This window comes from Saccopteryx leptura, chromosome 13 (genome assembly GCF_036850995.1).
Source record: "Saccopteryx leptura isolate mSacLep1 chromosome 13, mSacLep1_pri_phased_curated, whole genome shotgun sequence".
Taxonomy (NCBI): Eukaryota; Metazoa; Chordata; class Mammalia; order Chiroptera; family Emballonuridae; genus Saccopteryx; species Saccopteryx leptura.
The window spans coordinates 8,237,458-8,259,812 of record NC_089515.1 but is presented as its reverse complement, the minus strand read 5'-3'; the positions used below and the strand labels follow the sequence as shown (position 1 = coordinate 8,259,812).

The following is a 22,355-nucleotide window of genomic DNA, read 5'->3' as shown; positions in this document are numbered from 1 at the left end:
GCATAAGGAGCCCATTATGGCTGCGCTGTGCTTACGCTCTGGTGACCCCAGGAAGACTTGTTTCTTTGGTTTGGCTTGTCACTGCCCTGTCTGCATTTAAGACCCTTCCATTGTTCCAGTTTCCTTGGATTTAGAGTATTTGTTGTAGTTTTCAACATCACCTGTCAAGACTACGGCAAAGACCAACTAGGGGGTTGTTGATGAACAAAGCGGCGGGTTTGAACAATTTCCAGAAACCTGATATGAACCATCTCTTCAGGGTGTGTGTGGGGTGGGTGGGGAGAGGTGGTGACAGCTGCCAGGTGCCCTTTGCCACACCTGCCACCTGACTTCACTTTGGGACTATAGCAGGTTCTTCAGCCAATGTGGGAAAAGCACAATCCCTGTTTTTTGTTTGTTGTTGTTGTTTTTGTTTTTTGTATTTTTCTCAAGTGAGAAGCAGAGAGGCAGAGAGACAGACTCCCATATGTGCCCGACCAGGATCCACCCGGCATGCCCACCAGGGAGCGATGCTCTGCCCATCTGGGGCGTCGCTCTGTTGCAACCAGAGCCATTCTAGTGCCTGAGGCAGAGGCCATGGAGCTGTCCTCAGTGCCCGGGCCAACTTTGCTCCAATGGAGCCTTGGCTGCAGGAGGGGAAGAGAGAGACAGAGAGGAAGGAGAGGGGGAGGGGTGTAGAGGCAGATGGGTGCTTCTCCTGTGTGCCTTGGCTGGGAATTGAACCCAGGACTTCCACATGTCGGGCCGACGCTCTACCACTGAGCCAACCGACCAGGGCGTGATGGGTGTTTTTGAGGTCTCCCCACCTGGCCCACGTTGCATGTAGTTTAGAGCCACGGCCCCTGTACTCAGAGTCAGAATGAGAGGCTGGGCAGAGGCAGCCTCTCCAAGACAGGACAGTGGGTGCCTAGGGGCCTGGAGGCGGCGGGGACCTGCTGGGCTCCTGCTGAAAGCGGGGCTGTCCTTACGCTTCTCCTCCAGTTTTGGGACACAGTGAAGTGTGAAGGTCTCAGCACCGGGACGGTCAGACTGGGTCGGCACCTGGATCGTTTATCCCCAGTTCAGTTGCCCCTGTGGCGACCACACCACTTTCCTCTGGGCTCGGTTTTCCTCATCTGCTCTGTTGCGGTCTCACCAGCTGGGAAGACTCATGGCACCTGCTGAAGGGGAGAGAGGAGCCTGGGCAGAGTGCCAGACCCCGAGGGGCAGGGAAGACAGTGCCCTGAGACAGGAAGGAAGGCCAGCCAGGCTGGAGGCCAGAGGGCAGGGGCCAGACATGCGCAGGGAACGGCCTTCGGGGCAGGTGACCACATCATGCCATTCCACCCAGGACACTAGCGAAGTGGACGACGTCCAGAAGTCGTGTCCCTGGACTGAGAAGTAAGATGTGGGACTGTCCCGGGACCAGCCACGCGGTCCTGACTCCAGTTCTGCTGTAGAGCTTGGTCTGGACACAGAGCGCACGTGGGCTGCCCCTGGAGGCTTCCCGCAGGGGGACGGTGGCTCCGTTCTGGGGGTTTTAAAGCTCACTGTGCGGATCAAAGACCGGAGCGGCTGAGGTGCTCGGGACCAGGCCTGGCTTGGGGCGGGGGCGGCTGGCCCCGGGGCTGGGCGTGAAGGAGGAAGCTCTCACGGCTCACAGCCCTGGCTCCTCTGAGCTGGGAGGCTGCCCCTGACCCCCAGCTGCTGGCCCATGGGCACTGCCACTGGGATGGAGATGGACCTGTCTTGTGGCCAAAGGAGAAAAAAGGCCCCTTCTCAGGAAGGACTGTCCTTGAATCAGATCTTGTGTCCTTCTGTCTCTTTTTGTTTAAATGTCCATTCGTTTATAAAACAGAGGTGATGAAAACTGGGCTTTAAAAACATCTTTATTTTGGCTCAAATAAAAGGTGGCAGCCTGTGTCAGTCCCTAAAATGCAATTTATTTGAAAAATTAACGGGTCCACAAGATCAGATGTTTGGAAACGGCAGGCCCTCCTGGTGCCTGAAGTCCAGCGCCCAGCTGAGCCCCTCAGCTCCCAGACCGGCTCTGCCCAGTGACCGGTGACCTGTCTTTACTCTCTGCGGCCACACCTGCACCTGAGCAACTTCCAGAGCCCCCCAGCCTGACCTGTTGCTGCCAGAGCGCTGTCCCCATGGGGCCCCGCCCTCTCCACAGGGGTGGTGACCAGTGCAGACCTCGTTTCACTGGTGCCTCTGTCCCCTTGTCTCCCCACTTTCCGCCTCACTTCCCTCCTGTCCATCACACCTGTGTCCCTTCTGTGTCATGTGCCTTCCAGAATGACCCCCACAGAACCAGCCACCTGACAGTTTCCTTCAGCCTACCCCGAGGGGAGAGGACACCACAGTCCAGTGGGCCTGGGCTCTCTTCTTTGTGGCCTGGTCTCAGCCACCCTGTGCTGCTTGTCTTTTGTATTTTTCTCAAGTGAGAAGCAGGGAGGCAGAGAGACAGACTCCTGCATGCACCCGACCGGGATCCACCCGGCATGCCCACCAGGGGGCAATGATCTGCCCATCTAGGGCGTTGCTCTGTTGCGACCAGAGCCAGTCTAGTGCCTGAGGCAGAGGCCAAGGAACCATCCCCAGCGCCTGGGCCATCTTTGCTCCAATGGAGCCTTGGCTGCGGGAGGGGAAGAGAGAGACAGAGAGGAAGGAGAGGGGGAGGGGTGGAGAAACAGATGGGCACTTCTCCTGTGTGCCCTGGCTGGGAATCGAACCCGGGACTCCTGCATGCCAAGCCAAGGCTCTACCACTGAGCCAACCAGCCAGGGCTCTCTCTCTCTTTTTTTTAAGGGACCCAATATTTTCTTCTGTGCCCGGGGCCTCAACCGACCTTAATCCGCCTCTGCCCAGAGGGCTTGTTAAAGCTCGGGTTGCTGGGCCCGTGGCTGAAACGGTGCTTCTAACAAGTCCTCAGGTGGTACTGATGCTGGCAGCCCAGGGACCACCCTTAGACATCTGGTGGGTTAGTGCACAGAGTGACTCGGTGGACCTGAGCTGGGACTTGAGGTATGGCCTGGTCTGTCCAGAGGGAAATGGGGTTTCCTTGTTTGGGACCCCGAGAGCAGTGAGGATGCCCTGAGGGCCCCTGACTTTCCACGGCTCCTAGTCCACTGGATTCCAGGCGATTCCGACCCTCCATCCTGTCTGTAGCCCCGGCTATCCAGGGCTGGGCTGTTGGTGCTTCCACTCAAGGACAGGTGTGATTTGGAGTACGTTTAATCAGGTTTGGTTTGGCCAGATGCTCAGTCTTTCTAGATTGTCGTGAATATGGGTGTATCTTCGTTTTCTGTTCACCCATCCCTCTATGGTCTTTTTCAGTCATGGGTAAAGGTATTGAAGGGGATGGTGAGGAGGGCCTGTCCCACAGCTCAGGACCCCCTTTGGGTGGACACAGGCCCATCACCAGCCCCTTTGGACCACACGATCTCTAAAGGAACAGAGCTCCATTCTCTTGACTTAGCAAAAAGACCACCGCACTCAACTCTTCTGAAGCAACTTGAATCGATCGCGAATGATTAGGAAAGGAACTGCATTGGCTCGGCCTCAAGTTCGCCCATGCTCCAGTTTGGAGGTGGCCTATGGAAGAGACTCCGGTGTCTCTTACGCAGCGGGGGCTCCACGTCTGGGATTTGGGAGGGCAGTCATTGATGACAGCATTCAGAGGTGCCCAGGACAGTCCTTTATGCAGAGACTTCGCAAGAACGGACAAGGAGAGGCTTCATAATCTTGGTCACAGTTTCTTCTGGACACCACCCAGTTTCCTTGTTCTCACTCTTTGCTCCCCAAACTACTGCTCTGTGATTTGTTCTCTCAAGTGGACTAACGCTTGAGCCAAAGCAAACTTCTATTGTAAACGAATGCACTGACCTCCTGGCTTACCCGGGAGTATCTGGTGTGTATAGCGAGTGTAACTGGATTTCCTAGAACCGGGTCGCCCCGGGGCGGGTTGAACTGGAAAAGGCTAACACTCCATGAAGGTGCTGCCATCCCTCATGAGGCTCTGCCTGAAACAGATGTCGCTACCCTCCCCTCGCCATCCCAGCCCCGCTCAGTAACAGGAACCCCCTGGGACAGGCGGGCGCTGGGCTTCCCTAACCTCCTCTGCCTTCACGGGAGAGAGATGCAAATATGCCGGGGAGGATGGTGGTTTTTGGTGAAGGGGAAATGACTCCTGGGTGTCCTTGCTATGTGGTCAACACCCAGTAGTGACGGAGTTATTCTGTGTGAAGAGTTTAGGTCTTCTTCCTCCAGATCTGCTCACACGCATTCTGTCAAGCAAACATTTCCTGAGCACCTACTATGTACTAAGCGTTGTTCTCGGTTCTGCGGGTGCAGCGGTGAGCAAAACAGATGCACACCCATGCCTCGTAGAGCCTGCATTGTAGTGGGAACAGATGGGGGAAAGAATGAAATCGTCAGATATGTAGGAGGCCAGGAAGTGGCTAGGGAGTGCAGGGCAGGGGTGGTCAGGGAAGGCTGCAGAGAGGAGGTGATATGTCCAAAAAAATCTGAAGGAAAGGAGGGAAGGAACCTGGAGATTTCTGGAGGGGGGGGGGAGAATTCTTCTAGGCAGAGGAAACAGCCAGTGCAAAGGCCCTGAGGCTGGGCTGTCGCTCAATGGAGCCTTGTAAACCATCGTGAGGGTCTCCAGCAGCCTTCATCTGTCCTGTAGATGTTGTCTGTCCTATAAAAAGAGGGTTTACCTCCCTCGGGAATTCCCAACTCTGCCCACAGGCTGCCCTGTAGGACTTGTGCTGGGGGTGGGGGAGCGAGAGGCTGCTGAGGACACAGGGGAAGATTGGGCACAGGCTGCCCTGTAGGACTTGTGCTGGGGGTGGGGGAGCGAGAGGCTGCTGAGGACACAGGGGAAGATTGGGCACAGGCTGCCCTGTAGGACTTGTGCTGGGGGTGGGGGAGCGAGAGGCTGCTGAGGACACAGGGGAAGATTGGGCACAGGCTGCCCTGTAGGACTTGTGCTGGGGGTGGGGGAGCGAGAGGCTGCTGAGGACACAGGGGAAGATTGGGTTGAGCTGGCAGGGGACTCCCCCTACCATGAACAAGGGGGCCGCCACTGACCTGTTTTATATTTGGGGGCTTCCTGTGAATTTCAATTTAGGGAAAGGGTTCTGCTTCTTAAAAAAATTAAAAGCCATTCGAGGCCCCTGTCGGAGTTTCCTGCCGAGTGAAGGCCATGCCTCTAGGGCCGGGGTGAGTGCTTTGTCCTAGCTTTTGGAGTTTGCAAGAACAGCTGTCATCAGGACTATTTTTGCTGGGGAAGGTCCTTTAGAAATGGGGTCCGGGGGCCAAGTCTCGGAGTTTAATGAGCTTCTTCTTCTCCCTGTTGCTCTTTTTATAAAAAAAAAAATAAATTTGGTGGGGTGACATTGGTTACTAAGATTATGGAGCTTTCAAGTGTACAATTCTATGATACACGACCTGTATGTTGCATTGTGTGCCCACCGCCTGAGGTCAGATCTTCTGTCACCATGTGTGTGAAAGAGTCTCTGATCATGGGGTCTATAATCTTCAGACATCAGGGTGGTTAGCTCTTTCATGGACCGGCCTGAAATTTCTGGCAGATGGGTCCAAGGACCTGTGGTTGAAAATAACTGTTATAACTCACACAAAGGCCCTTGGGACAGGTGGGGCTCCTGGTGACGAAGGGCTCACACAGTGGGGGCAGGTGGCCTGTGGCCCCATGGTGTTCTCCTTGCTCCAGTGAGGACACTGGCTTCCCCACCGGGGACACATCCCCAGGCAGTTTCAAAATGACAGATCATTCCCCCGCTTCCTCCTTTCTGGTGTCTTCTGAACAAAGAGCTCACAAGCCCTTGTTGTCTTAGGATCTTTTACTGCGAACCCCAGCGGGCAGGGACAAGATCCCCAGAATGACAAAAATGGGGAAGTCATGCCCTCGGGGACATCTCATTGTGTCCTGAGGAGGCTGTTCCTGGTCTGAGCGGCTCCTGGCAGGACCGCGCCGTACTCACACAGTCCTGGAGAGTCACCCGACCGCGTCCAGCCTTCCTGCTCCTGGTGCAGGGGCTCCTGTTGTGTTTCGGACTCAGTGCTGTGTCACCTTGTCTGAGAAACCCCTCTGCTGTTGGCTTTGGATGCTTTTTTCTGTATGTCCCCATAGCAAGTTGCATCGACACCTACTGCCCCTGTTATAATTGTCACCATGCAGGTCTGTCTCTAAGACTGAGTAGTGGCTTCTGTGTTGGGGGTGGGCACTATTTACCCTCTTCTCCCACACGGACGGTTAGTGTTCTCACCAGCACTTTCCTATGCTGTGCTCAAGGCAGACATTACTTATCTATCCCAGCTCTCTTTTTCTGATGACCCCATAATCACTCTCAGCCCAGCATCCAGGAATCAGTCATCATCGCCCATAAGAGGAACGCAACGTCCCACCTGCTCTTGGACATTCCTGGGTAGATAAAGATCTTGTCACCTGACATTTACCAACTGCTGGGCTGACAGTAGGAGACCAAAAGGCAATGAGCCCACCTGGAAATGCACCCACTCTCATCGAGAGGAGAGGAGGAATTTGGGAACAATAGGAAGAGCTGTAGGGTTAAAAAAGAAACCCAAGGTTGCATGTATTTCATCTGGATGAAGCCACATGCAGATGTGCAGCCCGGTATCCTGACAGGCGGCTGATACGAAGCGTGGGTTCGTGGTATCCTTCCAGAATGAAGCACCAGGAGACTGAATTAACAGCTCATAGCAAGGAAGCCCAGGGGTCACCCGATAGCCTGTGTCTCAGGCCACTGCTCGTCCAGGCCAGGATAACAGAAGCCAGTCCTGCAAAGCCATACGCTTCTAACCAAGAGTTACCAACTGCTGAGAGTGTTCTGATAACAATAAGTGACAGGCAGCCTTCTTGGTAGATCGTGGGAGGTGGTGGGTAGGTCATTTTACCAAGTGCAGTGATCAAGACTGAGGTCTCAAAGGGAAAAGCGTTATCTATGTCCCAAAACCAAGAAGAGGGACAGTGTGCAAGGCCGGAGGGGACCACGGCTGGTTTTACGGGCTTGCTTCACGCCACGCGAATGCCAGGAGCAAGATAGTAAACGCTGGGGCGGTTGCAGGTGGTTCAGTCTGAGGCCGCATGTCTCCCAGCTCCTGTGCTGTGGAGTCAGTGTGAGAGCCGGCACGTGGTGGCCCCAGCTCACAGGGGCGCCCGGGCTCCACGGACTCACCCCGCCTGCCTTCTACTCTGCCGCCCTGTCTGCATGAACGGTCAGGGGCCAACGAGAGAACGCCCTGCCAGGACGAGGCAGCCCGCAGAGATGCCTGTCCCCTTGGCACCGGGTCCTGCGTTTGTTTGCCGAGCAGCCCACATCCTGCTCGGCCCCAGACCATGGGGCCGACTTCCCACAATTTCATTCAAATTCTCCAAGGTTAAAATCAAGCTTACAATCCGGGAACCTTGGAGAGTCTTCGAGGCTCATCTAGAAGGAAGTTGGAACTCAGTTACGTCAGTGCCTCGGCAGTTGGGGGGTGGCCAGATTATTCATACGACAATCAATTTAACACACCTAAATTGTTCCCACAGATTATTTATTGACTGTTAGCAAAGTCCCTAGCTTCCTTCACACTGATTTATGGCAGCAATAGGAAGAGACTGTCCCCGGGGACACGCCTCCTCTCAGCTAGGAACCTATATATAGATCAAAGTAATTTTATTCAAACCGAGAAGAGCCCAGCAAAATGGGGATCTCCAGGGTCATCCTCGAAATGTGCCTTTTACTGGGTCAAGTTCTGTCTTCAGGTATTATATCGAATTACTATTTGTTACTATTTGTTCATTTCACTCCCAGACATCCAAATGGTGGCAAATTATGTCTGCTCGCTGGTGGGTGCCAGCCCTTCTATCTCGAGGGGGGATTTTTGTGTCGAGGGGAGGCAGTTCTTTGCTGAGAGGTGTCATCGCAAGTGTTGAAAAGGGATGGCTCTTTCTCGTTTTGCATCTGGCTGAGAAATACAATGGTTGTGATTGGAAGAGGCCAATCACCATGTCCATGTTTTCAGTGAGTCACTCAACTGAGGATGGCAACTGATTGGTCTTACAGAGATCCCTGAAGGAAGGGGAAGTGGATGCGCCCCTCGAAGAGGACCTGACTCTGCCCTGAGTTTGTGTCATACGGAAACGGCCAAAGGGGACTGCCCTGTGAGCGCTCGCCCGTCACGTGACTTCTTTCTGCGGCGTGTCTGGCACGGTGCTCTCTATTTGCTGAGCAGCACCGGGTCAAGTCGCTGAGCACGGACGGACGAGGTCACGGAGGCTCCGAGCTTGCGCCTGTCACTCACTGCTGTTGATAAGTGACTTGAAACTTAGTAACTTGGCAGGGCTTTGTGTTCTCAGAGTATCAAGTAGTAAAACGTCCCTGAGAGAGTCTTGGTCAAATCAGTGTGACCGTTGAATTGAATCGTGGTGTCATTTTACAGAGATACGAAGTGAGCTGGGCGACTGGCAGGCCTTTCTGTTGTCTCTCCCTCTCTGTCTCTCCGTCTCTGTCTCTGTCTCCGTTTCTCTCTCTCACCTGTTGGGCATCACTTCTCTCTCCTTCCTTCCTTCTTGTCTCTCTCTGCCCCTCCCTCCCTTCCTTCATTCATTTCTTCCTTCCTTCTTTCTCTGTACCCCCTTCTCTCCCTTATATGTCTCTCTTTTGTTACATTCATGAATTTCAGGAGACAGGGCAAACATATCCTAATTTCCAGATAACTTCTAGAACTCTCCCTCCCTCCCCGAGGCTTCCAGGGGAAGCTCTAATGATGAAGGCTCATTGGGGAAATCACTTTCACGAACGCGGCACCCTCGGGGCCCTGGGGGTGGGGAGCGGGCAGCGGGCTCTTACCTCAGAAGCCTGGGGCAGGCCTGAGAATCTGCATGTTTGACCCTGCCCGGTGCTTCTGCTTCATGGAACCCACTTTGAGCACCATTGCTCTGAGAACTCTTTTCTAATGTGACCAGGACAGCTGGCTGGGCTGGTTGGTTGGTTACTCAAAAATGTTGTCTGACATAGGACGCACATGCATTTTAAATATTTTAGGTTAAAACGTACAGATTCGCTTTGAGTCACTGGCTGTCACCGCAGGTTCCTCCTCTAAGGGTGTCACACCGAGTGACCAGTCTGGTGGCCGAGCGGCCCCCAGGCTCCGGAGGACCTGGTCACGTGACAGGCCCAGCTGACCCTCCGAAGCGCGGCCGCTCCCTCGCTCCTGTTAGCCAGTGTTGAACGCTTTTTTGTATGGGAGATCTCCTTTGGCCTTTTTTCCTTTGTGTTTTCAGTAACACAAATAAGAGGATACATCTCAGAAACTCCAGGTGAAATGCATATGATTATTGGTAAATTTCAACTCTGGGACTGGGAGGTAGTGGGGGCCCAAGGCCACCCACATGGACAGACTCAGTTTTGGGGGACTGTGGCAGAGAACTCTGCTGGGTTTTAGATGTCGGACAAGAAGGACGTCCTCTGATGGGGTCCCCTTGGGCCTGCAGCCCTTCCTCTAAAGGAGCCTCCAGGCCCGCTCTGCCCAGCCACTCCTTTTCCTGCGATCCCCGCCCCTGTCCCCGCAGGGTGTCCAGCAGGGTGTCCAGCAGGGGGTCTGGCCACTCCTTTTCCTGCGATCCCCGCCCCTGTCCCCGCAGGGTGTCCAGCAGGGTGTCCAGCAGGGGGTCTGGCCACTCCTTTTTCCTGCGATCCCCGCCCCTGTCCCCGAGGCTGCCCCGCGGGGTGTCCAGCAGGGGGTACGGCCAGTCAGCAGAGAAGCAGAGGCAGGTGGGGGCGGCAGCAGTTACCTTAGGCTCTCTGGATATGATCTCTTGTGTTTTCTCATCTTTTCCAAATTTTTTTCATAAGTCTTCAGGAAAAGTGACTACTTCTGCTTCTGTTGATGCTTTAAATGGTTACTTCTCACTATTTCCACATCTCATTATAGTCCTGAGTGTGCCCGCCTGTGCTGAAATACACTATTTGGACCAAATAGTTCAAATCTTATGAAAATCTAAAGCAGGAGGCAGAATAGTGAAATGGTTGAGTGTCTGCCTTAGGTACAAATCCTGCCTTGTCACTTACTAGTTAGTTGGTCTTGGATCACCGTCCTGAGCCTCAGTTTCCCCACAGGGCTGTTTTCCTGATGAGCTAAGGTAATACACATATAGTTCTTGAACACGATCCGAAAGTTCCTATGTTAGGAAATGCTCAAAATTGCCTGCCATGATTAAGATTTAAAAATTGGCATCCTGCCTGACCACGTGGTGGTGCAGTGGATAAAACGTCAGACTGGGACACGGAGAACCTAGGTTCAAAACCCCGAGTTCGCCAGCTTGAGTGCGGGCTCATCTGGTCTGAGCAAAGCTCACCAGCTTGAGCCCAAGGTTGTTGGCTTGAGCAGGAGGTCACTGGATTGGCTGTAGCCCCTGGGTCAAGGCACATAAGAGAAAACAATCAATGAGCAACTAAGGTGCTTCAACAAAGAATTGATGCTTCTCATCTCTCTCCCTTCCTGTCTGTCTGTCCCTATCTGTCCCTCTCTCTGTCACAAAAAAAAACCCCAAAACAAAAAAGCCAAATCAGCATCCTTGGGTGTGTGTGTGGGGGGAGAAAAGATGTCACAGTGTGCAGCTTTGAGGGACAAGGATGTAGGCATTTGAGAAGCAATCTCATTGACACCCAGAGCATTGCTCTGCTTTCTGAGTGGGAGTACTCCCCTGCTGGACACATGATAGCATTCCCACTGCAAGGGGGCAAGGGAGGGGTGTGCCCTGAGCACAACTACCTTTTCTTTATCTTTTTAAAGACTTTATTGATTTTACAGAGAGAGGAGAGAGAGAGCTGGGGAGTGAGAAGTACTGACTCATAGTTGCTTCTCTTTAGTTGTTCACTAATTGCTTCCCGTATGTGCCTTGACCGAGTGAGCACAGGGTTTCGAACCAGCGGCCTCAGCATTCCAGGCTGACGCTCCAGCCACTGAGACACTGTAGGTCAGGCACAACTATCTTTTTGTGATTGGACTTGAGAGCTGAGACCAGAGGCAGAAGTGAGATCTGAAAGTGACTCGACCACAAAGGCCCCTGAAAACACAAGGTTGGCCGAACTCCACTGAAGAGGCAGGGAAGGCTAGCTTGTTACATCCAAACACTACAAACAACAGGCTCCTTGCCCTGCCTTTTCTGATCCTCAGTCACTGCGAAGGGCTCTGAGTCTCACACAGGCCTGACACCTTGTCCCTCCGGAGGGACAGACGGGGACACCTCTGTGCCTCGTGGTAACTGTGCCAGCTTGCACACTGCTTAACGCCGTCATCGCATGCGGGGCCCCGGGGCCCTATTCCAGGAGTCTCAGGGTTTTGGTTTTCTTAGAGACAGAGTTAAAATTTCTCAGGGTATGGGTAAGAAGAACCAGGATATCTGACATCAACATGTGTACTTATTTAGGGGGCCCCTGAGTGGCTCTTCCCAGTGCTGACTCGACTCCCACTTCAGGGTGGAGGGTGGGGTTCAGCTGTCACCAGAATCCCTGACAACCAGTGTGAACTGCCTTCTCCTGTCCAGCCCTGCTTTCTGAGCACAGATAACACCCTGTGACTAGAAACGGTAGCGTTAGGGGGCCTGGCAAAGAGATACGGACTTTATTACTTCTAAAATAATCCAACATTTCATATCCACCCCACTTGTTTTAAAATCTAACATTGCAAAACTCACATGTTTACCAAGAAGGCTGGCCACACAGATCCCAAAGTTGGACCACAGTGCCCCCTGGTGGGATTGTAAGGTAAGCTCAAACCAATGTCTGTGACGACTCTCCTTCTAAGGTGCATTTGGTTTCTTTCTAGATCAGTGGACCACCCAGACTACAGACTATGGTAAGATGTTATTTCTTTTTTTACTTGTACTTTTTGCATGTGACGAACCTCCTTTCTAAGAGGCATTTGGGCCTGATCAGGCAGTGGCGCAGTGGATAGAATGTCGGACTGGGACTCAGAAGACCTAAGTTCGAGACCCCGAGGTTGCCAGCTTGAGCGCGGGGTCACTGGCTTGAGCGTGGGATCATAGACATGACCCCATGGTCGCTAGCTTGAACCCAAAGGTCGTTGGCTTGAAGCCCAAGGTCGCTGGCTTGAGCCCAAGGTCACTGGCTTGAGCAAGGGGTTCACTCACTCTGCTGGAGACCCCTGGTCAAGGCACATATGAGAAAGCAATCAATGAACAACTAAGGCACCGCAATAAAGAATTGATGCTTCTCATCTCTCTCTCTCCCTTTCCTGTCTGTCTGTCTGTCTGTCTGTCTTTCTCTCTGTCTCTCTTGCTAAAAAATAAAAATAAAAACGATGCATTTGGTTTCTTTCTAGGTCAGTGGGCCTCCCAGCCTACAGACTATGGTAAGATGTTATTTCTTTTTCCACTTGTATTTTTTTTTGTATATGACGACCCTCCTTTCTAAGAGGCATTTGGTTTTCTTCTAGGTCAGCGGGCCTCCCAGCCTACAGACTATGGTAAGATGTTATTTCTTTTTCCACTTGTATTTTTTTGTATATGACGACCCTCCTTTCTAAGAGGCATTTGGTTTTCTTCTAGGTCAGTGGGCCTCCCAGCCTACAGACTATGGTAAGATGTTATTTGTTTTTTTACTCGTCTTTTTGGGTTTTGCTCACTGGCTGGGTCAGCCATTTCTGCCACAATGGCTATTGGCTAGTTGAGGCTGAGTACAGTCTTGGCCACAGAGCCACTTCCTGCCCGCCCCCAGACCCTAGGCAGGTCCCATCTACCCTTCCCTCCCTTCTCTCTGCCCTTTGGTCATTCATTGCAGGAGATCACCTTTAGCGGGGCGGGGCAGGGGGAGTCGATGCCTGCTGTCACAGTTAATGAGGCTATTTTGAAGCTAGCTAACATCTCCCAAGTACTTGCTATGTACCCTGCGCAAAGTTATCTTCACACACAAAGGAGTGAAAATATATATATATATATATATATATATATATATTTTTTTTTTAAATCATTTAAAATACTGCCTGGCACATAATAAGGTCCCAAGTAATGCACCCAGTTAGTGCTATTATCAGGAAATCATCCCACTAACACCTTGAGGTACATAAGTAGTGGTATAACCCCATTTTGCAGATGGGGGACCAGGGCATAGTTAGGTAACTTGTCAATAGTTATTAATATGTTTAAGGTCATATGGTGGGTAGGTGGCCGGGCAGAGATTTGAGCCCAGAACAGCTTGCCTTGGCTTTTGTGCATGATCCTTACTAAATGCACCCATCCCATCTCTGCGTGGGGAGAATGCACGCCCTTTGCACCAGATTTGATATGTCAGGGTCCTTTCCAGACTCCCTTGGGACCGGTGACCCTGCTGTTGAGTTCTTGGCTCCGTTGAGGCCAAACCCTGCCCTTTTGTAGCATTCTCTGAGGGTCCCGGAGTGGGCTGGAAGGGGTTGAGGGGCCGCTTTTGGTGGTTGACAGCCCGCCAGGGGCAGGACGAGGCAGGGAGACTGACAGCCCTTTTCAGGGACCCTTCACAGAAAGGGGCAGCCCAGCGTGCACCCTGGGAGTTCCCTAGAAACAGTCTGGTGGGCCTTTCCCCCTCTTTCCCTGAGCCCTCCCCTTGCAGGGGTCCTCAAACTTTTTATAAAAACCGCCCACTTTTGCAGTGCTGGTCAACCTGGTCCCTACCGCCCACTAGTGGGCGGTCCAGCTTTTATGGTGGGCCAATCGCGGTGCCATTGGTTGCTCTGCTACTGCCCACCCTGAAAGCTGAAACGCCCACTAGTGGGCGGTAGGGACCAGGTTGACCAGCACTGCAAAAGTGGGCGGTTTTTATAAAAAAGATTGACAACCCTTGCGTACAGCAACTGAGCCGCCACCACCCGCCTCCACCCGTCTCTAGCTGCCATCCTATTCCGATGGCTCCGGTAGCTGCCCCGACCACAAATATCCCACCAGCTCACACTCACCATTGAGAGGCCACACCCGGGACCCGCCTCCTGCTCTCCTTGCTCAATCAGCGCGGGTGACCTAGCGAATATGTCAGGCGGGAACAGGGTGCCTGAGGACCCCAGTCGAGCCCATCAGGCCCCGGAGCCCCTCACGGGACACTTGAAAGATAGCTCGAGGCCCACTCTTGGAGAAATGCCACCTTGGACTTGATCCTAAGGAGAGTAGAGGACGTTGAAGCATTTTGAGCAGTGACTTGAACATATCTGTATCTTAATAAGGATACAACCTGGGACAGCCCGGGGGAGTGAGATGAATCCCATCAGCACAGGGATGAGCGCTGAGTGGGCAGACCTTGTAGCCTGGTTGGATTAATGAAGGTGCGTGGCTTAGCGAATGGAGGGGAGCGGTCCAGGAGGTCAGCAGGGAAGCCCCTGGACGAGGCCAGGCTCAGGGGAAGAAGAAAGATCTGACCTAACCTAAGTGGCGGTGGGGACGAAAGAAAAAAAATGACCTTGGTGATAAGTTGGGCGTAAGAAGTGAGGGAAAGGAGGAATCAGAGAGGACAACCAGGTTTCTAGCGCAGCTGGTGCGGAGCTTGGAACCCCGGTGGGTGAGAGTGAACTGGAGGAAAGACCGAAGCTGGGCGTGGGTGGGGGGCTGGTACGGCCAGCAGGGGCTGTCGGGCTGCCCAGCCGGGAGAGGCGGGTTTGGGTCCTCTCCCTGGAGTGCTGAGGTCAGGGGGTGAGGGCAGGGCTGAGTTGGCAGCGGGGAGAGCAGTGATGTCAGGTCCCCGGTGAGGAGAGGAGTGGCGGGCGCAGGGGACCCAGCAGTGGTCAGGGTGCGGAGGCGGGCACAGAGGCGGGGGCAGAGGGAGGCTGGTGACAGCTGTCGGGCCGAGGGCTACGATGGTGGCTTCCCCTGTGTCCATGCAGCTTTGCCTGTGAGGGTGGTGAACGGAGGCGACCCGTGTCGGGGCCGGGTGGAGGTCCTGTACCAAGGCTACTGGGGCACCGTGTGCGACGACAGCTGGGACATCAATGACGCCAACGTGGTGTGCCAGCAGCTGGGCTGCGGCCGGGCGGTGTCGGCCCCGGGCGGGGCGCGCTTCGGTCAGGGCTCAGGGAACATTCTCCTGGGAGACGTGTACTGCTCCGGAAGTGAGTCCTACCTGTCGAGCTGCCCTCACAGCGGCTGGTACGACCACCAGTGTGGACACAGGGAAGACGCTGGAGTTGTGTGCTCAGGTAGGGTCACTCTGGGGACAGTGGCTCCTGCTGTCCCTGACATCAAGGCGCACAGACAGAACGCTTGGCTTTGCACTTTGCCTGTATCTTCTCTGAGTCATGTCTTCATCGATGTTGGAGGGCGGGGATTGCTGTCCCCTTTCCCAGAGAAAGAAATGGAAGCTCAGAGAGGACCAGGGACTTGCCTAAAGTGCTAAGGCTGGGAGGTGGTGGCGGGGGTGGGCTTCAACCTCAGTCCCCTCCACAGCTGGCCGGTGCGGTCAGCCCAGGGCTCATGAGCAGCATCTTGACCAGCCCTGACCTTGGACAGACACTTCCTAGGTGGCCTTTCTCCTCCTTTACAAGGCAAGGGGATGAGGGTGGGCTGCTACTCCTTAAAACTCACGTCTAGGCCAAAGTCAGACTGAGGAGTAACTAATACGTTCTCGCTGTTGAGGATTAAATGACCAGCACAAGATATTTACAGCCTCAGTGGACAAGAAAAATAATCCCTGACTCAGCCTAGCAAATGCTGGTGCTGGCAGGCAGCTTGCGCTCAGAGGGCTGGTGGCTGTTCAGGCACCAGGGGGTCCTTGAACCCAGAGACCTCCGAAAACTCCGGCCACCCTGTGTCCCCCATAAAGCAGCTTCCGCTCAATTACCATCTTTAGAGCAACCTCTGGTGTTTGCTGTGTGGACTGCTGTGGGAAAATGCCCCCACGCACAGGATGTGACCCTGAGAGTCCAACTGCCACATGAGAATGGCATCCCCAAGAGAGTATGACCCTCTAAGCCAGGGGTCCCCAAACTATGGCCTGCGGGCTCCATGCGACCCCCTGAGGCCATTTATTCGGCCCCACCGCACTTCTGGAAGGGGCACCTCTTTCATTGGTGGCACCGCAAAGCGCAGCGTTGCTTACGTACAGTACTACTTCCAGTGACGCAGGACCCATGTGTCACAGCTCTGGAAGCACGTCATAGCACTTGTTATGGCTAGCAGTGACAAATACGGAACCGGACATTGACCATCTCATTAGCCAAAAGCAGGCCCATAGTTCCCATTGAAATACTGGTCAGTTTGTTGATTTAAATTTACTTGTTCTTTATTCTAAATATTGTATTTGTTCCAGTTTTGTTTTTTAACTTTAAAATAAGATATGTGCAGTGTGCATAGGGATTTGTTCATAGTTTTATTTTATAGTCCAGCCCTCCAACGGTCTGAGGGACAGTGAACTGGCCCTCTGTGTAAAAAGTTTGGGGACCCCTGCTCTAAGCAGTCACTTTGGCGTGGGTTTATTTCAGCATTTGAGGACCCATGCTGAGAAGCTGCCTTTCATTTTCTTGAGGCCATTTTCTCAGAGATATCTCAGTGATGGTAGGTATTTGGCATCTGAGGAAGGTTTTGAGCTATAGAAATAGACAGTTGGTATGGGAAGCCCAATCAAGTGATTTTCAGGATGGAGACTATGGAAGCACAGGAGGTGAGGGAAGGTGACAGGAGCACAGGATGTCCTTGGTGGTATCCTCAGCGAAGGGACAGAAAGAGAAGAATTCTGCTTCAAAAAAGAGAGAACATGGTGTTTGAGCTGGGGGCAGGTTTCCGGACCTCAGTGTCCGCGCATGTCTACCCCTCCTCAGCTGAGGGCCACCATCGAATGACCTCTTCTTCCCTCCACTCTGTAGCTTCTTCATTTGTCACGGGGGAACCAAAGACAACATCTCCAGAAGGTAACGTCTGTTACATGGGATCCTTGTGGGCTCATTACCCCTCTGAACCCTGACTCAGGAGAGGTGCAAAAGGTGTAAGAGATGGGGGTGCTCAGCTCCCAAGGGGGCCCTCTGAACAAGACCTAAGGCCTGAATGGGCACCTATTCCACGGATTGTGTCCTTGAGCGTAAGGAGAAATCAACCTGCACAGGAATCTCCAACAAGCTCCAAAGTGAAGCCTAGTGTTCTTTCTACAGGGCATCCTATTGTCCACGCTCAGTGCCCAATTTCCTGGGCCTGACTGAAGCCTCCTGAGCCCTGGCCAGGCTGGGGTGCTGGGTTTCTGGCTGCAGGGCCTGGATGGGCAGGAGGAAACCCACTGAGCTGCATCTTTTTCTGTGCCCTGTCCTGAGGCCATATCAGGACACCTTGGTTCCTTCTCAATATAGAAGGACCAAGGTCCTTCATGCCGCCCCTGGGGTGCATTCAGTGAGAGAGGTAGATGTTGCCATCATTGTAGCTTGAAGTGCTGGCAGCATGTCTTTGAGAAGGAAGGTCACTGCCCATTTTCCAGGGGAAACAACACTTGGACCAGAGAAGGACAGCCTCCACAGCAAGGTCCCTGTCCGGGACCCAGCAGGATCAGTTGAGAATCCTAATGCCACATGTCAGGCATTTCTATTTCTCAGGTCTTATGTTGTCCTGTCCCCAAGGCCTGCAGCGTAAGGCCTGACTTTACCTTCTCTTTCTAATCCCTCTGACTGTGGACAAAGATGTCCCTAGAGCTGAGGATGAGACTGGCTTTATCCTGAGTTGACCAGGTCTCTTCCCAAGATTCTTAGTTGCAGCAGCTGTAAGAGAAGAACCTGTTGTCCTCTGTAATGATTTTCCCTCGGAATCCTGCTCTGCGTTAGGAATAGCAGCTGGGTCTGACCAGCCTTTGGTACGAGTAGTTCAGCCAGGAGTGCACATGAGGGGCTGGCAGAGTTTGGCTATCTGCCTGTGTCACAGGACTGCAGGTAGGAATGATCAATAGCTGGTAGGTCTTCCAGTTACAGTGGAACTGGAGGGCAGAATGGCCACACCTCTAGACCCCACAAACTTCTTCTAGAAGCCCAGTAGACAAATGAATAAAAACAAAAACTGATACCTCTGCTTGCAATGGGTTAAGAGCATCTCTCAGATCGTCTTCTCTTCAAACCCTGAAATGAAGTAGGCTCTTGCTGGGGCATTAAATGAGCATCAGGGCTCCTTGAAAGCAATTTGAAAATAAAAAAGTTAAAGCCATACTTAATGGGGAAACATTAAAAGCATTTTCACTGATGTAAAAAAAAAAAAAAAACAAACGAAACAAGTATGTCTTTTTTTCAGCTGCCCCTCTACACATGCTATTTACCATTGTACTAAAGGTGCTAGCCTAAGCAGTTAATAAGAGAACTGAATTAGAAGCACAAAGATGTGAAAGTTATTTTTGCATCTCTTTCCTGGAGTCCTGCATAGGTCACATGTGGGAAGGTCAAAAGCAGGCTCATTTGATTGTTACAGAGATACCACCCTTTCCCCTCAAGAGCCTTTTAAAGTGAACATACTCAAGGCTCGATAGGTTTGCTACTTTTCTAACTTCACAGCTGAGGAAGCAGAGGGCTGCCCCTCCTTTGCTGAGGGCCAGCATCTCATGACCTTTTCTTCTCTCCACTCTGTAGCTTCTTCACTTTCCACGGAGGAACCGCTGACAGTATCTACACAAGGTAACGTTTGTTACGTGAGATCCCTGTGGGCTCTTTACCTCTCTGAACCCTGACTCAGGAGAGGTGCAAACGGTGTAAGAGATGGGGGTGCTCGGCTCCCAAGGGGGCCCTCTGAACAAGACCTAGGGCCTGAATGGGCATCTTTTCCATGGATTGTGTCCTTGAGCATAAGGAGGAATCAACCTGCACAGGCATCTTCAAGGAACTCCAAGGTGAAGCCTGGTGTCCTATCTACACTCAGTGCCCGCTCTCGTGGGCCCGACTGAAGCCTCCTGAGCCCTGGCCAGGCTGGGGTGCTGGGTTTCTGGCTGCAGGGCCTGGACGGGCAGGAGCAAACCCACTGAGAAGCATCTTTGCCTGTGCCCTGTCCTGAGGCCATATCAGGACATCTTGGTTCCTTCTCAATATAGAAGGACCAAGGTCCTTTGTGCCTCCCCCTGGGGTGCTTTCAGTGAGAGAGCTGGAAGGTGAAGTCAATGTAGCCAGAGGTGCTGGCAGCCTGGGCTTTGGGAAGGAATGTCACTGCCCTTTTTCCGGAAAAAATGACTCTAGGACCAGAGAAGGACAGCCTCCACAGCGAGGTCCCTGTCCGGGACCCAGCAGGATCAGTTGAGAATCCTCATGGCACATGTGTCAGGCATTTCTGTTTCTCAGGTCTTATGTTGTCCTGTCCCCAAGGCCTGCAGAGTAAGGCCTGACTTTACCTTCTCTTTCTAATCCCTCTGACTGAGGACAAAGATGTCCCTAGAACTGAGGATGAGACTGGCTTTATCCTGTGTTGACCAGGTCTCTTCCCAAGATTCCTAGTTGAAGCATCTTGATCAAAATAACCTGTTGTCCTCTGTAGTGATTTTCCATCAGAATCCTGCTGTGCGTTAGGAATAGCAGCTGGGTCTGACCAGCCTTTGGTACGAGTAGTTCAGCCAGGAGTGCACATGAGGGGCTGGAAGTGTTTGGCTATCAGCCTGTGATGCAGGACTGCAGGTAGGAATGATCAATTGCTCATAGGTCCTCCAGTCAGGGTGGACCTTGGGAGGAGGCATGGCGTCACACTTCTAGACGCCACAGGAGCACATCTAGGAGCCCAGTAGATAATTCAGACAAAGACTGTGCACTGGTTGCAGTGAGTTAACAGCAGATCTCAGATCATCTTCTCTCCAAGCCCCAGAACCAAGTAGGCTCTTGCTGGGGCCTTGGACGAGCAGCAGAGATCCTAGAAGCAATTTTAAAACCACAGGCTTAAAGCCTTATTGAATGGGGAAACATTGGAAGCAATTCCACTGAAGTAAAAAACAAACAAACAAACATGCCCTTTAGTCACCCTCAATACATACTATTTACCATTGTACTAAAGATGCTAACCAAAGCTGTTAGACAAGAGAACTGAATTAGAGGCACAAAGATGTGAAAATTATTTTTGCACCTCTTTTCTGGAGTCCTGCATAGGTCACATGTGGGAATGTCAAAATCAGGCTCAGTAGGTTGATACAGAGAAACCACCCTTCTCCCTGATTGCCTTTTAAAAAAAAAGTTTATTCATTTTAGAGAGGAGAGGGAGAGACAGAGAGAGAGAGAGAGGAGAGACAGAGAGAGAGAGAGAAGGGGGTGGAGCTGGAAGCATCAACTCCCATATGTGCCTTGACCAGGCAAGCCCAGGGTTTCGAACGGGCGACCTCAGCATTTCCAGGTCGATGCTTTAACCACTGCGCCACCACAGGTCAGGCCTCCCTGATTGCCCTTTTAAGTGAACAAACTCAAGGCTAGATTGGTTTGCTGACTTTTCCAAATTCACAGCCAAGGAAGCAGAGGGCTGCCCCTCCTGAGTTGAGGTCCAACATCACATGACCTCTTCTTCTCTCCACTCTGTAGCTTCTTCACTTTCCACGGAGGAACCGGTGACATTATCTATGACATTATCTACAGAAGGTAACTTTTGTTACGTGGGACACCTGTGGGCTTGTTACCTCTCTGAACCCTGACTCAGAGAGGTGCAAACGGTGTAAGAGATGGGGGTGTTCAGCTTCCAAGGGGGCCCTCTGAACAAGACCTAAGGCTTGAATGGGCATCTTTTTCATGGATTGTGTCCTGAGTGTAAGGAGAAATCAACCTGCACAGGCGTCTCCAAGAGGCCCAGTATGGAGCCTGGTGTCCTATCTTCAGGGCATCCTATTGTTCATGTTCAGTGAGCAGGACCACTCCCGTGGGCCTTACTGAAGCCTTCTGAGCCCTGGCCAGGCTGGGGTGCTGGGTTTCTGGCTGTAGGGCCTGGAGGAGCAGGAGGAAACCCACTGAGCTGCATCTTTTTCTGTGCCCTGTCCTGAGGCCATATCAGGACACCTTGGTTCCTTCTCAATATAGAAGGACCAAGGTCCCCTGTGCCTCCCCCTGGGGTGCTTTCAGTGAGAGAGGTAGATGTTGCCATCATTGTGGCTTGAAGTGCTGGCAGCATGTCTTTGAGAAGGAAGGTCACTGCCCATTTTCCAGGGGAAACGACATGTGGACCGGAGAAGGACAGCCTCCACAGCAAGGTCCCTGCCCAGGTCCCAGCAGGATCAGTTGAGAATCCTCATGGCACATGTGTCAGGCATTTCTGTTTCTCAGGTCTTATGTTGTCCTGTCCCCAAGGCCTGCAGCATAAGGCCTGACTTTACCTTCTCTTTCTAATCCCTCTGACTGAGGACAAAGATGTCCCTAGAGCTGAGGATGAGACTGGCTTTATCCTGAGTTGACCAGGTCTCTTCCCAAGATTCTTAGTTGCAGCAGCTGTAAGAGAAGAACCTGTTGTCCTCTAATGATTTTCCCTTGGAATCCTGCTCTGCGTTAGGAATAGCAGCTGGGTCTGACCAGCCGTTTGGTACGAGTAGTTCAGCCAGGAGTGCACATGAGGGGCTGGAAGAGTTTGGCTATCTGCCTGTGTCACAGGACTGCAGGTAGGAATGATCAATAGCTGGTAGGTCTTCCAGTTACAGTGGAACTGCAGGGCAGAATGGCCACACCTCTAGACCCCAAAAACTTCTTCTAGAAGCCCAGTAGACAAATGAAAAAAAACCCCAAAACTGAGTACTTCTGCTTGCAATGGGTTAAGAGCATCTCTCAGATCGTCTTCTCTTCAAACCCTGAAACGAAGTAGGCTCTTGCTGGGGCATTAAATGAGCATCAGGGCTCCTTAAAAGCAATTTGAAAATAAAAAAGTTAAAGCCATACTTAATGGGGAAACATTAAAAGCATTTCCACTGAAGTAAAAAACAAAACAAGTATGTCTTTTTTTCAGCTGCCCCTCTACACATGCTATTTACCATTGTACTAAAGGTGCTAGCCTAAGCAGTTAGACAAGAGAACTGAATTAAAAGCACAAAGATGTGAAAGTTATTTTTGCATCTCTTTCCTGGAGTCCTGCATAGGACACATGTGGGAAGGTATAAAGCAGACTCATTTGGTTGTTACAGAGATACCACCCTTTCCCCTCAAGAGCCTTTTAAAGTGAACATACTCAAGGCTCGATAGGTTTGCTACTTTTCTAACTTCACAGCTGAGGAAGCAGAGGGCTGCTCCTTCTCTGTTGAGGGCCAGCATCTCATGACCTTTTCTTCTCTCCACTCTGTAGCTTCTTCACTTTCCACGGAAACGCAGACAGTATCTACACAAGGTAACGTTTGTTATGTGGGATCCCTGTGGGCTAATTACCCCTCTGAACCCTGACTCAGGAGAGGTGCAAAAGGTGTAAG

At 52.3% G+C, this 22,355-nt stretch overlaps 1 protein-coding gene across 7 annotated transcripts in view; it reads left to right on the top strand.

Annotated features, from left to right (window-relative positions):
- The first annotated feature begins 7,683 nt into the window (after positions 1-7,683).
- The window catches only part of DMBT1 (deleted in malignant brain tumors 1), a 61,878-nt gene continuing 47,206 nt past the window's right edge, over positions 7,684-22,355 (top strand). For 4 of the 7 annotated variants that reach the window (XM_066355642.1, XM_066355641.1, XM_066355640.1 and 1 more), the window contains exons 1-8: positions 7,705-7,780; positions 9,302-9,337; positions 11,848-11,877; positions 12,364-12,393; positions 14,884-15,195; positions 16,858-16,902; positions 18,586-18,630; positions 22,235-22,276. In XM_066355642.1, the coding sequence (XP_066211739.1) occupies positions 7,720-7,780; positions 9,302-9,337; positions 11,848-11,877; positions 12,364-12,393; positions 14,884-15,195; positions 16,858-16,902; positions 18,586-18,630; positions 22,235-22,276 (601 nt within the window). In that variant the 5' untranslated portion in view covers positions 7,705-7,719. Of the gene's footprint in view, positions 7,781-9,301; positions 9,338-11,847; positions 11,878-12,363; positions 12,394-14,883; positions 15,196-16,857; positions 16,903-18,585; positions 18,631-22,234; positions 22,277-22,355 lie in introns of all 7 variants that reach the window. The other 3 variants (XM_066355636.1, XM_066355638.1, XM_066355637.1) reach the window with 3 other exon arrangements.